Source organism: Prionailurus viverrinus, chromosome X (assembly GCF_022837055.1).
Source record: "Prionailurus viverrinus isolate Anna chromosome X, UM_Priviv_1.0, whole genome shotgun sequence".
Classification (NCBI taxonomy): Eukaryota; Metazoa; Chordata; class Mammalia; order Carnivora; family Felidae; genus Prionailurus; species Prionailurus viverrinus.
In genome coordinates this window covers 23,278,057-23,295,293 of record NC_062579.1, presented here as the reverse complement: position 1 = coordinate 23,295,293, position 17,237 = coordinate 23,278,057, and the positions used below count along the sequence as shown (strand labels likewise).

Below are 17,237 nucleotides of genomic sequence, written 5' to 3'. Positions count from 1 at the left end.
CCTGCATTACTTTTCATTTCAGTGATTTATTTGTTTTACAATTAGAAGATTGCACATCTTTTTTTTTTTTTTTTTTTTATTTATTTTTTTTTTTTTTTCAACGTTTATTTATTTTTGGGACAGAGAGAGACAGAGCATGAACGGGGGAGGGGCAGAGAGAGAGGGAGACACAGAATCGGAAACAGGCTCCAGGCTCTGAGCGATCAGCCCAGAGCCTGACGCGGGGCTCGAACTCCCGGACCGCGAGATCGTGACCTGGCTGAAGTCGGACGCTTAACCGACTGCGCCACCCAGGCGCCCCAGAAGATTGCACATCTTAATCCCCTTTGTTTCACCCATTTCCCCACCCACCTCCCTTGTGGCAGCCAGCAGTTTGTTCTCTTTAAGAGTGCTTTATTGTTTGTTTTGCTTTTTAGATTCCATATGTAAGTGAAATCCTATGGTATTTGTCTTTCTTGGACTTATTTCACTTAGTAAAATACCTTCTAGGTCCCCATCCATGTTGTCTCAAATGGTAGGATACCTTTTTTTTTTTTTTTTTATGTTTGAGTAGTATTCCACACACACACACACACAACATACATACATACATACATACCATATATACCATATCTTCTCCATTCATTCATCTCTGGATGGACACTTGGGTTGCTTCCATATCTTGGCTATTATAAATCATGCTGCAGTAAACATAAGGGTGCATATCTTTTTGGATTAGTGTTTTCAATTTTCTTTGGGTAAGTGCCTGGTAGTGGAATTACTGTATTGTATACTATTTTTAGTTTTAATTTTTGGGGGGAGACTCCATACCGTTTTCCACAGTGGCTATGCCTGTTTACATTTCCACCAACAGTTCATGAAGTTTCCCTTTTCTCCACATCCTTGCCAGCTTTTGTTATTTCTTGTCTGTCTGTCTGTCTCTCTCTCTCTCTCTTTTTGAGAGCACCTGCGCTCTTTAGCAAGGGAGGGGCAGAGGGAGAGGGAGACTGAGAATCTTAACCAGGCTCCACATCAGCCCGGATCCTGATGTGAAGCTTGATCTCACCACCATGAGGTCATGACCTGACTGACCTGAAATCCAGAGTCAGATGCTTAACTGATGAATCCACCCAGGCACCCCTTGTCTTTTTGATAATAGCCTTTCTGGTAGGTGTGAAATGGTATCTCACTGTTATTTTGATTTGCATTTCCCTGATAATTGAGCATCTTTTCATGTGTCTGTTGGCCATTTGTATGTCATCTTTGGAAAAATGTCCATTTAGGTCTTCTGCCCATTTTTTAATCGGATTATTATTTTTTTTAACGTTTGTTTTTTGAGAGACAGAGCATGAGCGGGGGAGGGGCAGAGGGAGAGGGAGTTACAGATTCCGAAATAGGCTCCAGGCTCTGAGCTGTGAGCACAGAGCCCAATGTGGGGCTCGAACTCACGAACCGCGAGATCATGACCTGAGCCGAAGTCGGATGTTTGAGCCATCCAGGTGCCCCTCAGATGGTTTTTTTGGTGTTCAGTTTTAGTTCTTTATGTATTTTGGATATTAGCCCCTTATCAGTTAATATCATTTGCAGATAACTTTTTCCATTCAGTAGGTTGCCTTTTCATTTTGTTGATGCTTTTCTTTTTTGGCAAGAGCTTTTCATTTTGGTGTAGTCCCGGTAGTTTAGTTTTGCTTTTGTTTCCCTTGTCTGAGAGACATATCTAGAAACATATTGCTAAGGCTGATGCCAAAGAAATTACTGCCTATGTTTTCTTCTAGGAGTTTTATATTTTCAGGTCTCACACTTTGGTCTTTAATCCCTTTTGAATTTATTTTGGTGTATGGTGTAAGAAAGAGGTCCAGTGTCACTGTTTTACATGTAGCTGTCCAGTTTTCCCAGTACTGTTTAATTGAAGAGACTGTCCTTTCCCCATCATATAGCCTCCCTTGTCTCCTTTCTCATACATTAATTGGCTTTTTAAGTGTGGATTTATTTCTGTGCTCTCTGTTTCTTTGATCTATTTTGATTTTGATCTACTTTGATTTTTTTTTTAGTGTCTCTTTTTGTACCAGTACCATACTGTTTTGATTACTACATCTTTATAATATATCTTGAAATCTGGGATTGTAATACCTCCAGCTTTGTTCTTTCTCAAGATTGTTTTGGCTATTCAAGGTCTTTTGTGGTTCCATATAGATTTTAGTAGTATTCGAGTTTTGTGAAAAATGCTCTTGGTATTTTCATAGGGATTGCATTGAATGTGGAGAACCCTTTGGGTAGTATGGATATTTTAGCAATGCTAATAATCCATGAGCTAATAATCCATGAGCATGAAGTATCCTTCCATTTGTGTCATCTTGAGTTTCTTTCATCGGTGTTTTAGAGTGTTCAGAGTACAGATTTTTCACCTTCTTGGTTAGGTTTGTTCCTAGGTATTTTATTCTCTCTGATGCAATTGTTAATGGAATTGTTTTATTAATTTCTCTTTCTGCTACTTTATTATTAGTGTAGAGAAATGCCACAGATTTCTGTGTACTTAACAGACTGCAGTTTATTAAGTTCGTTTATCAATTCTATTTTTTTTTGGTGGAGTCTTTAGGGTTTTCTCTATATAGCACTATGTCATCTGCAAATCGTGAGTTTTACTTCTTCCCTACCAATTTGTTGCCTTTTTTTTTTTTTTTTTTTTCTTGTCTGGTTGCTCTGACTAGGGCTTCCAGTTCTATGTTGAGCAAAAGTGTTCAGTATGGACATCCTTGTCTTATTTCTGATTTTAGAGGAAAAGCTCTCACTTTTTTTACCACTCACTATGCTGTTGTGGGCTTTTCTTTTTTTTTTTTTTTTTTTTTTTAAATTTTTTTTTTCAATGTTTTTTATTTATTTTTGGGACAGAGAGAGACAGAGCATGAACGGGGGAGGGGCAGAGAGAGAGGGAGACCCAGAATCAGAAACAGGCTCCAGGCTCCGAGCCATCAGCCCAGAGCCTGACGCGGGGCTCGAACTCCCGGACCGCGAGATCGTGACCTGGCTGAAGTCGGACGCTTAACCGACTGCGCCACCCAGGCGCCCCTGTTGTGGGCTTTTCATATACGGTCTTTATTATGCTGAGGTATGTTCTCTTTAAACCTACTTTGTTGGGAGTTGTATTGTGAATGGATGTTGTACTCTGTCACATGCTTTTTTTTTTGTATCTCTTGACGTGATCATAAAGATTTTTATTCTTTCTCTTGATACTGTGATGTATCACATTAAATTGTGAATATTGTACCATCCTTGCATTCCTGGAATATGATTTTTTTTTTTTTTTTTAGTGTAATGTTGACCTTGGTTTGCTCATACTTTGTTAAGGATTTTTGCATCTTTTTGCTCTTGAGAGAGGGTGCAACTGAGTGAGGGGCAGAGATGTACTGGTGTTTTGTTCCAGATTTTTTCTTGTAATTGATTTCTGGTTTCATATTATTTTGGTCAGAAGAGATAGTTGATGTGTTTTCACTTTTCTTGAATTTACTAAGACTTGTTTTATGGCCTAACGTGATTTATTCTGGAAAACGTTCCGTGTGCACTTGAAAAGACTGTGTATTTCATTGTTTTTGGATAGAATGTTCTGTATATCTGTTAGGTCCATCTGGTTTAATGTGTCATTTAAAGCCACTCTCCTTTTAATTTTCTGTCTGAATGATCTGTCCATTGATGCATGTGGGTATTAAACTCCCCCACTGTTATTGTATTACTATTAGTTTCTACTTTTGTGTCTGTTAATAATTGGTTTACGTATTTTGGTGTTTCTGTGTTGGGTGCATAGATATGTACAATTGTTATATCATCTTGTATTGTTCCCTTTATCTTTATGTAGTGTCTTTCTTTGTCTTTTGCTACAGTCTTTGTTTTAAAATCTGTTTTGTCTGGTATAAGTATTGCTACCCTGGCTCTTCTTTTCACTTCTATTTGTATGATAGATGCTTTTCCATTCTTTCACTTTTATTCTGCATGTGCCTTTAGTTCTGAAGTTAGTCTCTTGTAAGACCATATGTGGATGGTCTTGTTCTTTGCTTTATTTTTTAAACACGTTTTATTTATTTTTGAGGGGGGGGGGTGGGAGAGAGAGAGAGAGAGAGAGAGAGAGAGAGAGAGAGAGAGAGACAATGAGTGGGGGGAGGGGCAGAGAGAGCCAGGGACAGAGGATCCAAAGGGAGCTCTGCACTGACAGCAGAGAGCCTGATGTGGAGCTTAAACTCATGAAATGTGAGATCATGGCCTGAGCTGAAGTCGGAGGTTCAGCTGACTAAGCCGCTCAGGTGCTTCTGGTCTTGTTGGTTTTTTTTTTATTCAAGTTACCCTATATCTTTTTTTTTTCTTTTGCCAGAATGCAGAACTTGATCATTCACTGTTTTCAACAACAAAAAAACCACAAGTGGATGCACTTAGAAACATGGATAGCATCTCCCTCACTGGCAGGCAGGTTGGGGAAGGTAGGCAGGAACGGCAGGCCTAGGGTATTCTTTGCCCAGCTGAAGTGGAACCCCAGGGAAAGGGTCAGGTTCCCTCCATGCAGGTGTGGACCCTGAGACTTTCTCATTCAGGGAAACCCAGGACAGCAGGTGACGTAGCAAGCTGAGCAGCCAGGGGGCCGGGCCTGGGGGAAGGTGGCTAGAGTAGTCCTTTGCTGACGTCACCGGGGGAGCGTCATGGGCTGAGGGTTCTGCAGATAGGACATCACCGTGGCAGAGATGGACAGCATGGCTGCTCATCATCCGTGCACTGTCTTCAGAGCTCTAGGCGTTGGCCATGCCGATGAACGGGCAGAAGACGGTGACCCAGGCGTACCACTGCACCTTGGGCACGAGGCTGCACGTGCTGAAGATAATGCCGAACAGGTTCATGTAGGCCGGCGTCAGGTCGTCCAAGGCCAGGTTACACTGGCTCTGTGGGGGCTTGTACCTCGGCACTTTGTTCAGCCCCTGTGGGTCCAGCATACTGTTAGTAGATACCCACCCTGTATCTTTTTATTGGAGCTTTAGTCCATTTACATTTAAAGTAATTATTGATCGGTATGTATTGTTTCCTCTGTATCTAAGACTATTTATTATTTCACTGAGGCTTATGATCAAATACTTTCTTTTCTGTATTTTTGAATGATGTGTGATTTTGTGAGTTGGGTTATGGGAAGGGCCTCCCAGTCTTCAGTGAGCATTTTGAATTCTATTGAGAAGATAGAGCAGGTGACAAAAAGCCATATACCCCCTTTGCTGTTGGGCTTTGCAGTGTGGGTGTGGTGCTCCTTTGGGGCTTTGGAAATTTAAAAAATGCCTTTACTTTACCAGAGAGTAAATTAGATTCAGTATGGAGTCATTTAAATTTTAAGACCTCTGGCTCTTAAAGAGCCTGAAACTCATTACATTTTAATGACTAGTATAAATGGGGAGCTGCAGGGACCCCCGATAGTTTGCCGGGGATGCAAGTAAAGTTCCTGTTGTTTGCTTTTTAAAAAAATTTTAAATTTTTTAAATTTAAGGTGATTTGTTTTGAGTGAGTGAGTGAGAGAGGGAGAAGGAGAGAGAGAGAGAGAGAGAGAGAGGGAGAGAGAGAGAATCCCAAGCAGACTCCTCGCTGTCAGCACAGGGCCTGATGCAGGGCTCGAAATCATGAACTGTGAGATCATGACCTGAGTTGTAACCAAGAGCCAGCCGCTTAAGTGCCTGAGCTCCCCAGGCGTCCCCCAGCCTCACTAGCTTTCTGTGAAGACGGAAACCTCAGAGGAGCTGTGGCTGTCCTCCCTGCTGTTGCTGGCTCTCCCTTAGGCACTAGACGTAACTTAGTGGGAAGAGGGGCAGGGTGACTGATGCAGTCACGTGAACTTTCTGTTGGTATTGATTGAATGTAAATGTATTCCCTGAAATTTCAGGCAGTAAAGGAGTACAAACACTGCTTTCTGTTTCGTGACCTTTGATTTATCTATCATTTGCTCAGGCTGTCTTTAAACCTTTTACAATTGAAACCTCTTTGGTCTTCAGTTTTTTCAGGGCAGTGTCTGCAGCCTTTTCTCAAGCGTTTCACCGTGAATTGTTGTGTGTCAAACTGGACAAGGCATCTTCGTTGAAGTTTCAGCAATCGAAAAATGAGAGGTAAGGAGTGTATATATATCTTCATTTCGGTAGTTACTAGGGCCAAAAACCGTTCCGAAATCTAATCTGTACTGCTGTTAACACGTATTTACCCCATGCCCTCCCTCTCACCCCTTTGGGCATGGAAGAGCAAGGATGGAAAAATAAATGATGGCCGGGAAACTTGACGTGTTTGGATTTGGGCCCAAAATCAACCCCTGAGAAGGTCTTTGTACATGTAATTTGTTACTAGAAAGCTCATCAGCAAAGGGAAGGGTAACTTAGCATATGGTTTTGAACTAAAGGGGCAAATCCCACCCAGGTCCCAGACCCTCGGTGACTGTGGCTGGAGCTGGTGGAGTTTCAAAGACCTGCCCTGCGGAGTAATTGAGTGTGCTGTGTGCACATGCCCATCTTCCACCTGCCTAGCTTTTGTGGTAATTGTTCTTTTCGGTCCATGCTCAATAACAGAGTTGTGGAGGTGATAAATCTTGTATAATGAACATGTACGGGTATAATTTTTTATATGGTTTTGTAGTTCTTTGAGCCACTGGTAGGTCCGTTTCAAGAAAGACTGAATAATAATATCAGCTTTGATTTCCACCTAGTTTTTCCACATGACAGAAACTTTGCCACTCTTACAAAACATCTCTTTCCTAGTATAATAACGTGTGTGGCTGTGTGTGTGAATTAAGCGCCGGCCAAGATGTTGTGAGGCCGGTTGTGTGATTTTAGCTTTTTAGCAAGTTTTTAAGATCCCTGCAGCTTTCAGTCATCTTCTGTAAAACAAGGACATTTTACTGAGGCTGGATTCAGGGTTTCTTACCTTTGGCACTATTGACGTTTGAGGCCAGGTAATTTGTTGTCGGGAGCTGTCTGTGGCCTGTAGGATGGTGAGCAGTATCCTTGGCTTCTGCCTACAAAATGCCAGAAGCGTCCCTCCCCAGTAGGACAACTTAAATTGTCTCCGCACATTTCCAAATGTGCCTTTTGGGGCAAAAGCATCCCCAGTTGGGAACCACTGGGTTACGCGACATCTAGAGTTCCTTCCAACTTTATATTTCTCTTGTTTTTATTTCAAAAAAAATCCTATTCTTTGCAGCCTAGTTTAAATGTCATCTCTTCCATGAAGCTTTTTCCTTGTCTTACCTTGTTTCTTTATATGACTTAACCCCTCTCCTATAACTGTCACTGTGTTTCTTTGAGGGTATCAGTCTTTTGTACCTCTAACCTGACTGCTCAGATCTTGTTAAATGAATGAACAATGGATTCGGGAGGATCATCAGGTTTGACATTGTTAAAGAAATGATTATAAACGATATTTTTGTTCATCTTTCATACCCTTCCAGTATGAAGTTCCCACGGTTTGTGATCTTGAATTTCTGAGTTTAGGGAACGGGTTACTTTTTTTTTTTTTTTTTTTTTTAATGTTTGTTTATTTTTGAGAGAGAGAGAGAGATACAGCACGAGTGGGGGAGGGGCAGAAAGTGCAAAGGAATCACAGAACCTGAAACAGGTTCCAGGCTTCGAGCTGTCAGCACAGAGCCTGACTCAGGGCTCACACTCGGGAAGGGCTAGATCATGACCTGAGCCAAATTCGGACACTCAACCGACTTACCACCCAGGCGCCCCAGGAAACTGATTACTTTTTTTAATCTTTTTTTTTTTATGTTTATTTATTGATTTTGAGAGAGAGTGTGTGCGTGCTTTTGCAAGGAAGGGGCTGGGGGTGGGAGGGGGAGAGAGAAAGAGAATGCATCCCGAGCAGGCTCGCCTCTGTCAACACAGGGCCAAGAAGGGGCTCAATCCCATGAACCCGAGCTGAGATCAAGAGTCGGACGTGTAACCGACTGAGCCGCCCGGGCTCACCTTTTAAAAATCTTTTTAGGAGGCAGGAACCCTCCAGTAGTACGTGAGGGAGCCACACAGAACCCATTGAGGCTGCATTTGAGAAAGACAAAGTCACACAGAAATTAGTAACATCAAGAGTTGTTTCAGCTTTCATATGCACACGTGTCTCAACTCCACGCCGAGTTGCTGCCATCTCTTCTCTCTCTCCCTCTCTGCTCTACCCCGCTGGTGTGTGCATGTGCTCTCAAAATAAACCTTTAAAACATTAAGAAAATCGTCATCTGTTGAGATAAAAGTAAAATAGAAAGGTAGTAAATGTTTGTTGTTTTTTTACGTAGCCTAGAATACCTCACCATGTTCTAAGTATTTCTCATAACAACCCACAGTGGGGGTGGGGGGGAGGAAAACAACACAACACATTTTAATCATGATCTAATAATACATACCTACACCTCATACAAGACTTTTGAATCCAGATTTACCATTACTGTGTATCAAGCACTCTGCTGTTTTCTGTGACTTTTTTTTTTCTTTCATACTTACCATCACCCAATAAATGTATTATACGTTTCACTAATAGGCCACAACCTACCTTTTGAAAAAGTGTGCTAAGTAATCTGTTTAAGTTACAAAATGTGGAGATGATCTGCCTCTGGCATGTGTTACTAGTCACTTGTCCTGTCTCTCTTTTTAAATAATGTTATTTGAGACTAAAGACCTTGGAGGGAGGGCCGGCAGGCCAAGAGAGCGGCACCTGGCTCTGGCCCTGAGCCCAAGCCCGTGGGACGGGAGGCGGCCCAGCTGCGGCCTCGGTCTCCGCTCCAAGCCCCACCAGCATGGCTGGTGGGACCCTGCGGGCTAAGACCTGGAGCTGGGCCAAGGATGACCTCACGAAGGTGATGGTGACCGTGGAGAAAGTCTGGAGATGGGAGGAGTGCTGGGTCAACTGTAGGCCACACTTCCCTTTGTATCTTCAAGTTTGGTGCCAGTGGTGGATCTCCAGGAGGGGGAGCGACAGAGGGCAGGCGGTGGGGACAGAGAGATTCTGAGCCCTGGAGTGGCGGGGTAGGGGCGCCAGTCCCTTAGGGTGGCCCCCTCATCCTGCTGGGTCTCAGTGATGAAAACAGTAACCACAGTTTCCATTCAGAGACCTCCCTGCAAAAGGGCACTGAGTCCAGCCCATGGGACACCCACCAGCCCAGCCTCCCCGTGGCTCCTGCCCCACCACTTGAAGCGGCCCCAGAGCATGCTCAGCCCCCATGGCTGTGCCAAGAGACAGATGCTAGGGGCCTAACTGCAGGCGGCACCCATGCATTCCCATTGCTGACCAAGGAGGATCCTGTTGGAGAATTGCTAGAGGCTGAGCACTGCCCCCTCAGCTTACCCTGTTCCAGAATTGCTAGAGTCTGAACAACCCCCCCCCCCCCCCCCCGCCAGCTTACCCTGTCTTTGAGTCAGTGCCACCTGTCCCCAGGGCAGCCCTGGGTGACACAGACACTCACAGGGCATCCCCTACCCCAAGCACATCTGCCCAAATTCCCCCAAGCCCTGAGAAGCTGGCCTGTCCTATCGACCAGGAGCCCTTTGGCTTTTTACAAATAAAGACCTCTTTGTTTAAAAAACCGAAAACAAAAAATTTAAAACACCTCAACCAGAGCAAATTAGATTTCCAATTAATTTAAAATCCTGTATTTAATCATTTACACTATTTAGTGTGCATAAGGCACTGTAACTAAAAGAGCATGTTTGATTTTTCTTCTCAAGATTTACAGTGCTGAACCTTACAGGACAATGAAAAGTTAACACACATTATTTCAGGTGCAGATAGGGGTGATGCACACTGAACTTGTTGGGCATTTAGGAAGGGGAGAGAGCTATGGTGATTAAGGTTGAGAAAGTTCACGTGAATGTGGGGTGGATTTTGTGTTCTATCAGGTTTGAAAAAGCCATTACATATGGAAGAAGCAGCATTCATGTAGGTGCCTGGGATTTCTGCTCCTACTTGAAGTTCATTTTTCGGGTAATGTTTAAGATAAAGGAATTGAGAAATTAAAAAACAAGAAGAATGTGGTTACATTAATTTTTTTTTTTTGAGAGACAGAGCACGAGTGGGTGAGGGTCAGAGAGAGAGGGAGACACAGAATCCGAGGCAGGCATCAGGCTCTGAGCTGTCAGCACAGAGCCCGACATGGGGCTCGAACCCACGAACCATGAGATCATGACCTGAGCTGAAGTCGGATACTTAACCCACTGAGCCACCCAGGTGCCCCAGAAGAATATGGTTAAGTTCTAAAAATATACAGTATAAACAGGGTGTGTTATTTTAGCTCTCCTGTGGTCATAAAATGAGGTTCAGTCAGGAGATTAAGTAGAGACTTGTATCCATGATACCTCTTATAGAACCCAGTGTTTACCCCCAAATGGTAAAGTTAACGTTGGATTATCAGGTTTACTGGGATGAAGATACAGTAGCCCCCCTTTTATCCACAGGGAGCATGTTCCAAGTCCCCCAATGGATGCTTGAAACCATGGATAGTACCGAACTCTATGTAAATTATGGTTTTTTCTGTACATGTCTATGATAAAGTTTATGAAGTAGACACAGGAAGAGATTAGCTATAATAAATGAGAACATTTATGACAATGTACCATAATAAAAGTTATGTGAATGTGGCATCTTAAAATATTTGATTGTATTCATCCCTATTTTTGTGATGATGTGAGATGATTAAATGCCTACGTGATGAGTTATGGTGAGATGAAAGGCGTAGACGTTGTGACATAGTGTTAGGCTGCTGTTGACCTTCTCATGGTAAGTTGGAAGGTGAATCATCTGCTTCTGGACTGCAGTTGACCATGGGTAGCTGAAACCGCAGGAAATGAAACCATGTGTGAGAGGGGACTACTGTAGTTTCTGAATGATGGGGAGAGAGAATGCTCATCTGTCAAAAGAAGCCTGTAAGATTACTCTTCTTTGTATAAACTGCCCTTTGGGGAACAGAAATAGTTTGTATTATAGTCCACATTAAAAAAAATTGTTTAAAGTTTATTTGTGGTGAGGGAGAGAGAGCAGAGGAAGGTGGGGAGGGAGGGAGAGAGAATTTGAAGCAGGCTCTGCACTGTCAGCTCAGAGCCTGACCCGGGACTCAAACTCAAAAACCGTGAGATCGTGACCTGAGCTGAGATCAAGAGTTGGACGCTCAACCGACTGAGCCACTCAGGTGCCCCTGTAGTCCACATATTTTATGAAGGTATTTACTATTTTGACCATACAGTTTAAAGTTTCATACATAGCTTGTGAGGTCTGGGCTTCCTCCTATCTTCTGTGATGAATGGGGGGTCAGGATGGTAAGTCACAACCAGGCGTGCTACAAAAGCCTTAAGAAAACAAGTGGTGGATTATTTTCTTGTTTTCCTGAACTGCTGCTCTCTTGGAATAACGTAGAATTAATGTGGGAGAGATTTGTGACCTGACAAAAAGGACAGTGATTCAGCCTGTGAGGATACTTGGGAGAGAACCACCTGGCTTCAGAGTGTGGTCTGGCATCCCGTCTGCTGTCACCTTAAGGCCCCAGAAGTCTGTGGGGTTCTGTCGTTTTTCCATACTGAGTTGGGAAGTCAGCACAAGGATAACTATCTCCTCGTTTCGTTCACCTTTACAGACTACTGACAAGAAGGTGCTTTTCGAGCTGGAGATGTGAATAAGACTGCCGTGCCAGAGCTTATAAATCATCTTCAGGTAAATTTTGTTTAATTAAGTAGATTTTTCGTTTTGTACAGTTTTAATTTTACAGAAAAACGGAGACGGTAATACACAGAGTTCCTGTCTACTCAGCACCCGGTTTCTTCTAATTAATGAATAGATTACATTAGCAACGGTACATCTATTACAGTTAATTAACCAATATTGAAACATTGTTATTAACTCCACAGTTTATTCAGATTTCTCTGGTTTTTATCTAATGTGTTTTTTCTGTTTTAGGGTCCCCCCCCCCCCCCCGGGACACCACATCACGTGTGGTCACCATGTCTCCTTAGGCTCCCCTTGCTGTGACAGTTTCTCAGACTTTCACTGTTTTGATGACCTTGTCAGTTTTGAAGAGAACCGATCAGGTATTTTGTAGAATATCTTTTAGTCAGGATTTGTCTCCTGTTCTTCTCATTATTTAGATTGGTGTTGTGGGTTTGGGGGAGGAAGACCACAGAGGTAAAGTGCCATTCTTCTATTCTTAGCACATCAGGAGTGTCTGCTTCAACATGATTTGTCACTGTTCATGTTCACTTTGGTCACCTGGCTAAGGTTTATGTCAGGGTTCTCCACTGTAGTGTTACTTTTCTTTCTTTTTTTTACATTCTTTCCCGCACTGTGTTGTTTGGAACAAAGTCACCGTGTGGTCCCCGCTTGAGTGGGAAGTTATGGTCCATCTCCTGAGGGTGTTCTACATAAATTATTGGGAAGTCTTCTGCATGGAAGATTGTCCCCTCTCCCCCATTTAGTTGTTCATTTAGTCACTTATTTATATCAGTATGGGTTCATGGATAATTATTTTATACTTTGGATCATAATCCATTACTACTTTATTTTGTTGTTTAACTTTTTCTAGCTTTGGCCATTGATGAACTCTTTTGGATGGTCCCTGTGTCACTTTAACATGCCTCCACGGTGATGGGGGGGGGAGGGGTTGTGTCTTTTGAGCACTTCATAAGTTTCTACCATTATAACATACTCCGGGCTTCTCCTGTGTATCTCCCTTCCAGTCCTAGAATCAGCCATTTCTCCACAAAGTCCTGGTTCCTTTTATTAGAGAATGCTATTAGAAATCGAGATCTGATGGGGCGCCTGGGTGGCTCAGTCGGTTGAGTGACTGACTTCAGCTCAGGTCATGATCTCACGGTGTGTGAGTTCGAGCCCCACATCGGGCTCTGTGCTGACAGCTCGGAGCCTGGAGGCTGCTTCGGATTCTGTCTCTCCCTCTCTGCCCCTCCCCCGCTAGCTCGCACGTGCTCTCTGTCTCTCTCTCTGAAAGAACAAATAAACATTAAAAAAAAATAAAGATCTGAGTACTAGATGTGCTCATTGCCTTTTCAGGGTGTTGGTGCTTCTGGACTCTGCTAGCTGAAATCCCATGTATAGACTATATATTTATGCATGTCTATAAACGTTTCTTTATGTCTGTTTTTATATGTCTGTGTTAGTATTAAGCTGTTAAGCTAAACATGAGTTGCTACTGATGTCTCCAACCTAATCCATTACTACATGGATCGTACTAGTCTTCTCCTGTTGCTTGTCTGTGACCTCCCACTTCTAACAGTAAGACCTGGCTCCCAACGTTCACCATCCATGTTCTTAATTGTTCTCTGCTAGTATACGTGTATAGATGTAGATCAGTTTTGTTAACCTCTACCCCCATAAGAAACAACTTTATCAACTAGAGTACAGTGCTTATGTACAGTTCCTCTTGCCTTGACTTTACTCTTAGAGGTGCCACTCATTTCCAACGCTATTTAGGTCAGCACCTTTCCCCTCTACCACCTGCAGTGATATTGTTTCATACATTTGTAATACAGTTAGGTTACATCATATGGTCTCTGTTCCTTCCTGCGATCCCTTGACCTGTTTTAAAATTTGCATGCTTTAAGGTTCACTCTTTGTGTTATCAGGTTCTGTGGGTTTTGACAAGTGCATAAATGTCATGTATCTACCATTAGAGTATTATACAGAATAATTTCACCACCCTTAAAATTGTCTCTGCTTCGCTTGTGAACCCTTCCTCCCCACAGACCTCTGCCATTCACTGATCTTTTTACTGACTCTGTAGTTTTGTCTTTTCCAGAATGTTCTTGAGATATTTTTAAAGTCATTTTATGAAGGAAATCTCTGATTTTTCTAACCTAGATACTGGTTTTTTTTTCCTATAACCAACTCAGTATTCCTAAACGAACAAAATATTTCTAATAAGAATCAAGGCTTTCCCATTTCTTTTTTCATATACCACTGCGTAACATCATTTCATTTTAGTTTTTAATATCCTGCTTCTTTGGGGCACTTGGCTGTCTTAGTTGGTGGAGAGTGCGGTTCTTGATTTTGGAATCATGAGTTCAGGCCCCATGTTGGGCATATAGCTTACTTAAAAAAACAAGTAATTATACCCTACTCTTTGGTTACCAGACTCAGAATTGGGAGGAGATCCCAAGTACTTCGTTTGTATTTTTGTTGAGGAGGCTGGTGGGGGAAGGCAGGAGTGACATGTATGATAGATCCTGTACAGGGGACAGCTGGCAAACAGATGTTCACTTGCGAGGAGGTATTAAGTTCAGTTAAAAGGGAATCTGCTTCTTTTTGCATCTGGGGGACTATATTTAACATGAAAATGCTCTTGATTCTTTTAATATGAATATTACATTGATCCATCATATATATTTTTTGAGAAGAGAATATGAGATAGATGCAGTGAAAATGTGACTATTTCAAAACGTTTTTCCCTATAATCAGAATCCTGTGACACGATTATCATATAAGTTATTTGGAAGGCCTCATGTAGGGGAAATACCAACTATCATGTTCCTGTCCCTCCCTTGTTAATTGGTTACACCTTTACATACATGCATGAAAAGTCCTGAAATTGGAACCCTTACCTGTACCAGTAAAAGATGCTTTGTTATGTTTCACTGTTCAGGCCACTTCTTGTTGCTGTTTACCTCAAAGAATTTATCTACTACAAAAAACTCTTCTATTTTATTTTTTTCATTTTATTTTTAATTTTTTAAAATTTACATCCAAATTAGTTAGCATATAGTGCAACAATAATTTCAGGAGGAGATTCCTTCGTGCCCCTGACCCATTTAGCCCATCCCCCCTCCCACAACCCCTCCAGGAACCCTCAGTTTGTTCTCCATATTTATGAGTCTCTTCTGTCTTGTCCCCCTCCCTGTTTTTATATTATTTTTGTCTTCCTTCCCTTATGTTCATCTGAAAAAACTCTTTATAATCAGGTTTTGGTTTGAACTTTAAACTGTCTTGGGGCACCTGGGTAGCTCAATTGGTTAAGCGGCTGACTTCGGCTCCGGTCATGATCTTGCAGTCTGTAGTTCGAGCCCTACGTTGGGCTCTGTGCTGACAGCTCAGAGCCTGGAGCCTGCTTTGGATTCTGTGTCTGCCCCCCCCCCCCCCGCCCCTCCCCTACTCGTGCTCTGTCTCGCTCTGTCTCTCTAAAATAAACACATGTTAAAAATAAACAAACAAACAAACTGTAAGAGTTTTGACATCATCAGGGTCGCCTGGGTGGCTCAGTCAGTTGAGCGTCCGACTTCAGCTGAGGTCATGATCTCACTCACACTCCTTGAGTTCAAGCCCCGCGTCGGGCTCTGCGCTGACAGCTCAGAGCCTGGAGCCTGCTTCAGATTCTGTGTCTCCCCCTCTCTCTGCCCCTCCCCTGCTTATGCTCTGTCTCTCTCTCTCTCAAAAAGCAATAAAAACATTTTAAAAAACTAAAAAAAAAAAAGTTTTGACATCATCAGAGTTTTGACATCATTGTCTTAACCACGTACCCGGAAATAAAGGAAATTTTAAGTCCTAATTGACTTGAGGTGGAAGGAAAATGATGTTTAAGTTTGTATCCTAGCTTTGCTGCTTATTAACTATGTGACTACAGGCAAATTATTTACCCTCTCTGAACCTCATATTTCCTCGTTTTCAAATTTGTGGGTGATATCATGGCCTCTCCCGTGGGATAAGGGGGATTAAATGAGACAAAGCACTTAGCACAGTGCCTGGTACATACATAGGGCTCAGTAAGTATCATCTAAAGCCAAAACCTCCGAAGCAGCAAGAAATGGATGAAAGTTCCAAAGTCTTATACTAGTATACATATTTTTGTTCACTGGTTATTAGCTGGGCCAGACTAATCAGAAAAATGAATGATGCCTTTACTTATAAGTCCTCCCGAGACCAGGCTAACTTTTCTTCAATCCTCCGAAGTTGTCATGTCACCAAACTTAACATGCTAGCAGTAGGTGTCAGCCTGAGATGCTTTTGCCTTTCTAAAGAAGCCTGGGGTGTTTCTGGCAATTTCGCAAGAGGGGCCAGGATGCTAACCACCTTATGATACACCAGATAGGCTTGCATGATGAAGAATTCTTGTGCCCCACATTACTGTATCAGCAGCCTACTGTTGAGACACAGTAGGCTTGGACTTGCACAGTACTGGCTTTGTGGCTTTGTACCTTTTATGGAACACATTGCGGGTAACAGCAAAGTCGGGCCTCTGACTTGGGGACGCCCTAGGGAGCGTGCAGAGTAGGCAGGCTGGAAAGTATGTGTCTCTTCCATGCTGCACTTTTAGCCACTTGATACTGTTCCAGCTTCTCATTTTTTCTGAGGAAAGCTGGATAGCCAGATTGTTATGTAAAATTTCTCTATGTGAAAGTGTGTTTGGGGCACCTGGCTGGCTCGGTCGGTGGAACATGACACTCTTGATCTCGGGGTTGTGGGTTTGAGCCCCATGTTGAATGTAGAGATTACATAAAGAAATAAAACATCTTTTTTTAAAAAATACGACTCAACTTTTTTTTTTTGCTTTTTTTCTTTAACACTTGCGGTCAGACCAGGCAGATCAGCGGGCTGGATTGGCCTACAGACCATTGGTTTGTAACCTCTGCTATAATTATTTTAGGAAGTGAGCTAAAATGTGGCAGAAGTAAACACTCGGACCTGGAACCGCACTACCCTGCGTACTTGCTGATCTCAGAGAAGGCTGTGGACACAAAGCACTAGGTGTGAGCTCATTTTCTAGAGTGTGGAGAACGGCAGCATCAGAGCAGAGCTCTGGGGGAGCTTTCCCGCCGGGAGGAATAATTCTGTTGGGAGAAATCCCAGTAGCTGCTTTTGGAGGAACAGAACCCACTGCGCCTTGGTGCCGACACGTTCCTGAATGCAGGGGGCAGGGTAGCCTCCCCACTGAAGGAAACCTCAGAGTGATTCCACTGCTAAGCATAGCGTCAGAGCCCAGCCCCCGACCCCACCTCCACCCTGCCCTCAGAAATTGGGAGTCCCCGCAAAGCCGACAGACAAGAAAGGCTTCCCGTTGCAGAACCTCTTGGTTTATCTGGCTTTGGAACCCTGGGACGATCGTGGGGTTATGCCTCCAGTGTTTCTTTTTTGATCTAGGGTTACCGCCTACACAGTTCCACTCCACAGCTGTGGCCATCTGTGCTTTAGTGGGTGGTGGTGGGGTTTCAATGGTGTCCCAGGAGTTAGGTCACAGCCTAGCCTAGCCAGTACAGTTCACATACTGCCGGAGTCCTCTGGTT

The 17,237-nt window shown here is 43.0% G+C and overlaps 1 protein-coding gene and 2 pseudogenes across 8 annotated transcripts in view; 2 read left to right on the top strand and 1 right to left on the bottom strand.

Moving 5' to 3' along the window:
• Positions 1-17,237, top strand: part of TAB3 (TGF-beta activated kinase 1 (MAP3K7) binding protein 3) — an 88,770-nt gene that overhangs the window by 24,466 nt on the left and 47,067 nt on the right. For 6 of the 8 annotated variants that reach the window (XR_007148884.1, XM_047843507.1, XM_047843508.1 and 3 more), the window contains exons 2-4: positions 5,988-6,098; positions 11,591-11,667; positions 11,911-12,041. Coding sequence is in view for 1 of the 8 variants with exons in the window: in XM_047843507.1 (XP_047699463.1) it covers positions 12,009-12,041 (33 nt within the window). In the remaining 7 variants the exon portion in view is untranslated. The remainder of the gene's footprint in view (positions 1-5,987; positions 6,099-11,590; positions 11,668-11,910; positions 12,042-17,237) is intronic. The other 2 variants (XM_047843509.1, XM_047843503.1) reach the window with 1 other exon arrangement.
• Positions 4,646-7,114, bottom strand: LOC125156935 (PAT complex subunit Asterix-like; annotated as a pseudogene).
• LOC125157168 (B-cell CLL/lymphoma 7 protein family member C-like) lies at positions 8,765-9,480 on the top strand (annotated as a pseudogene).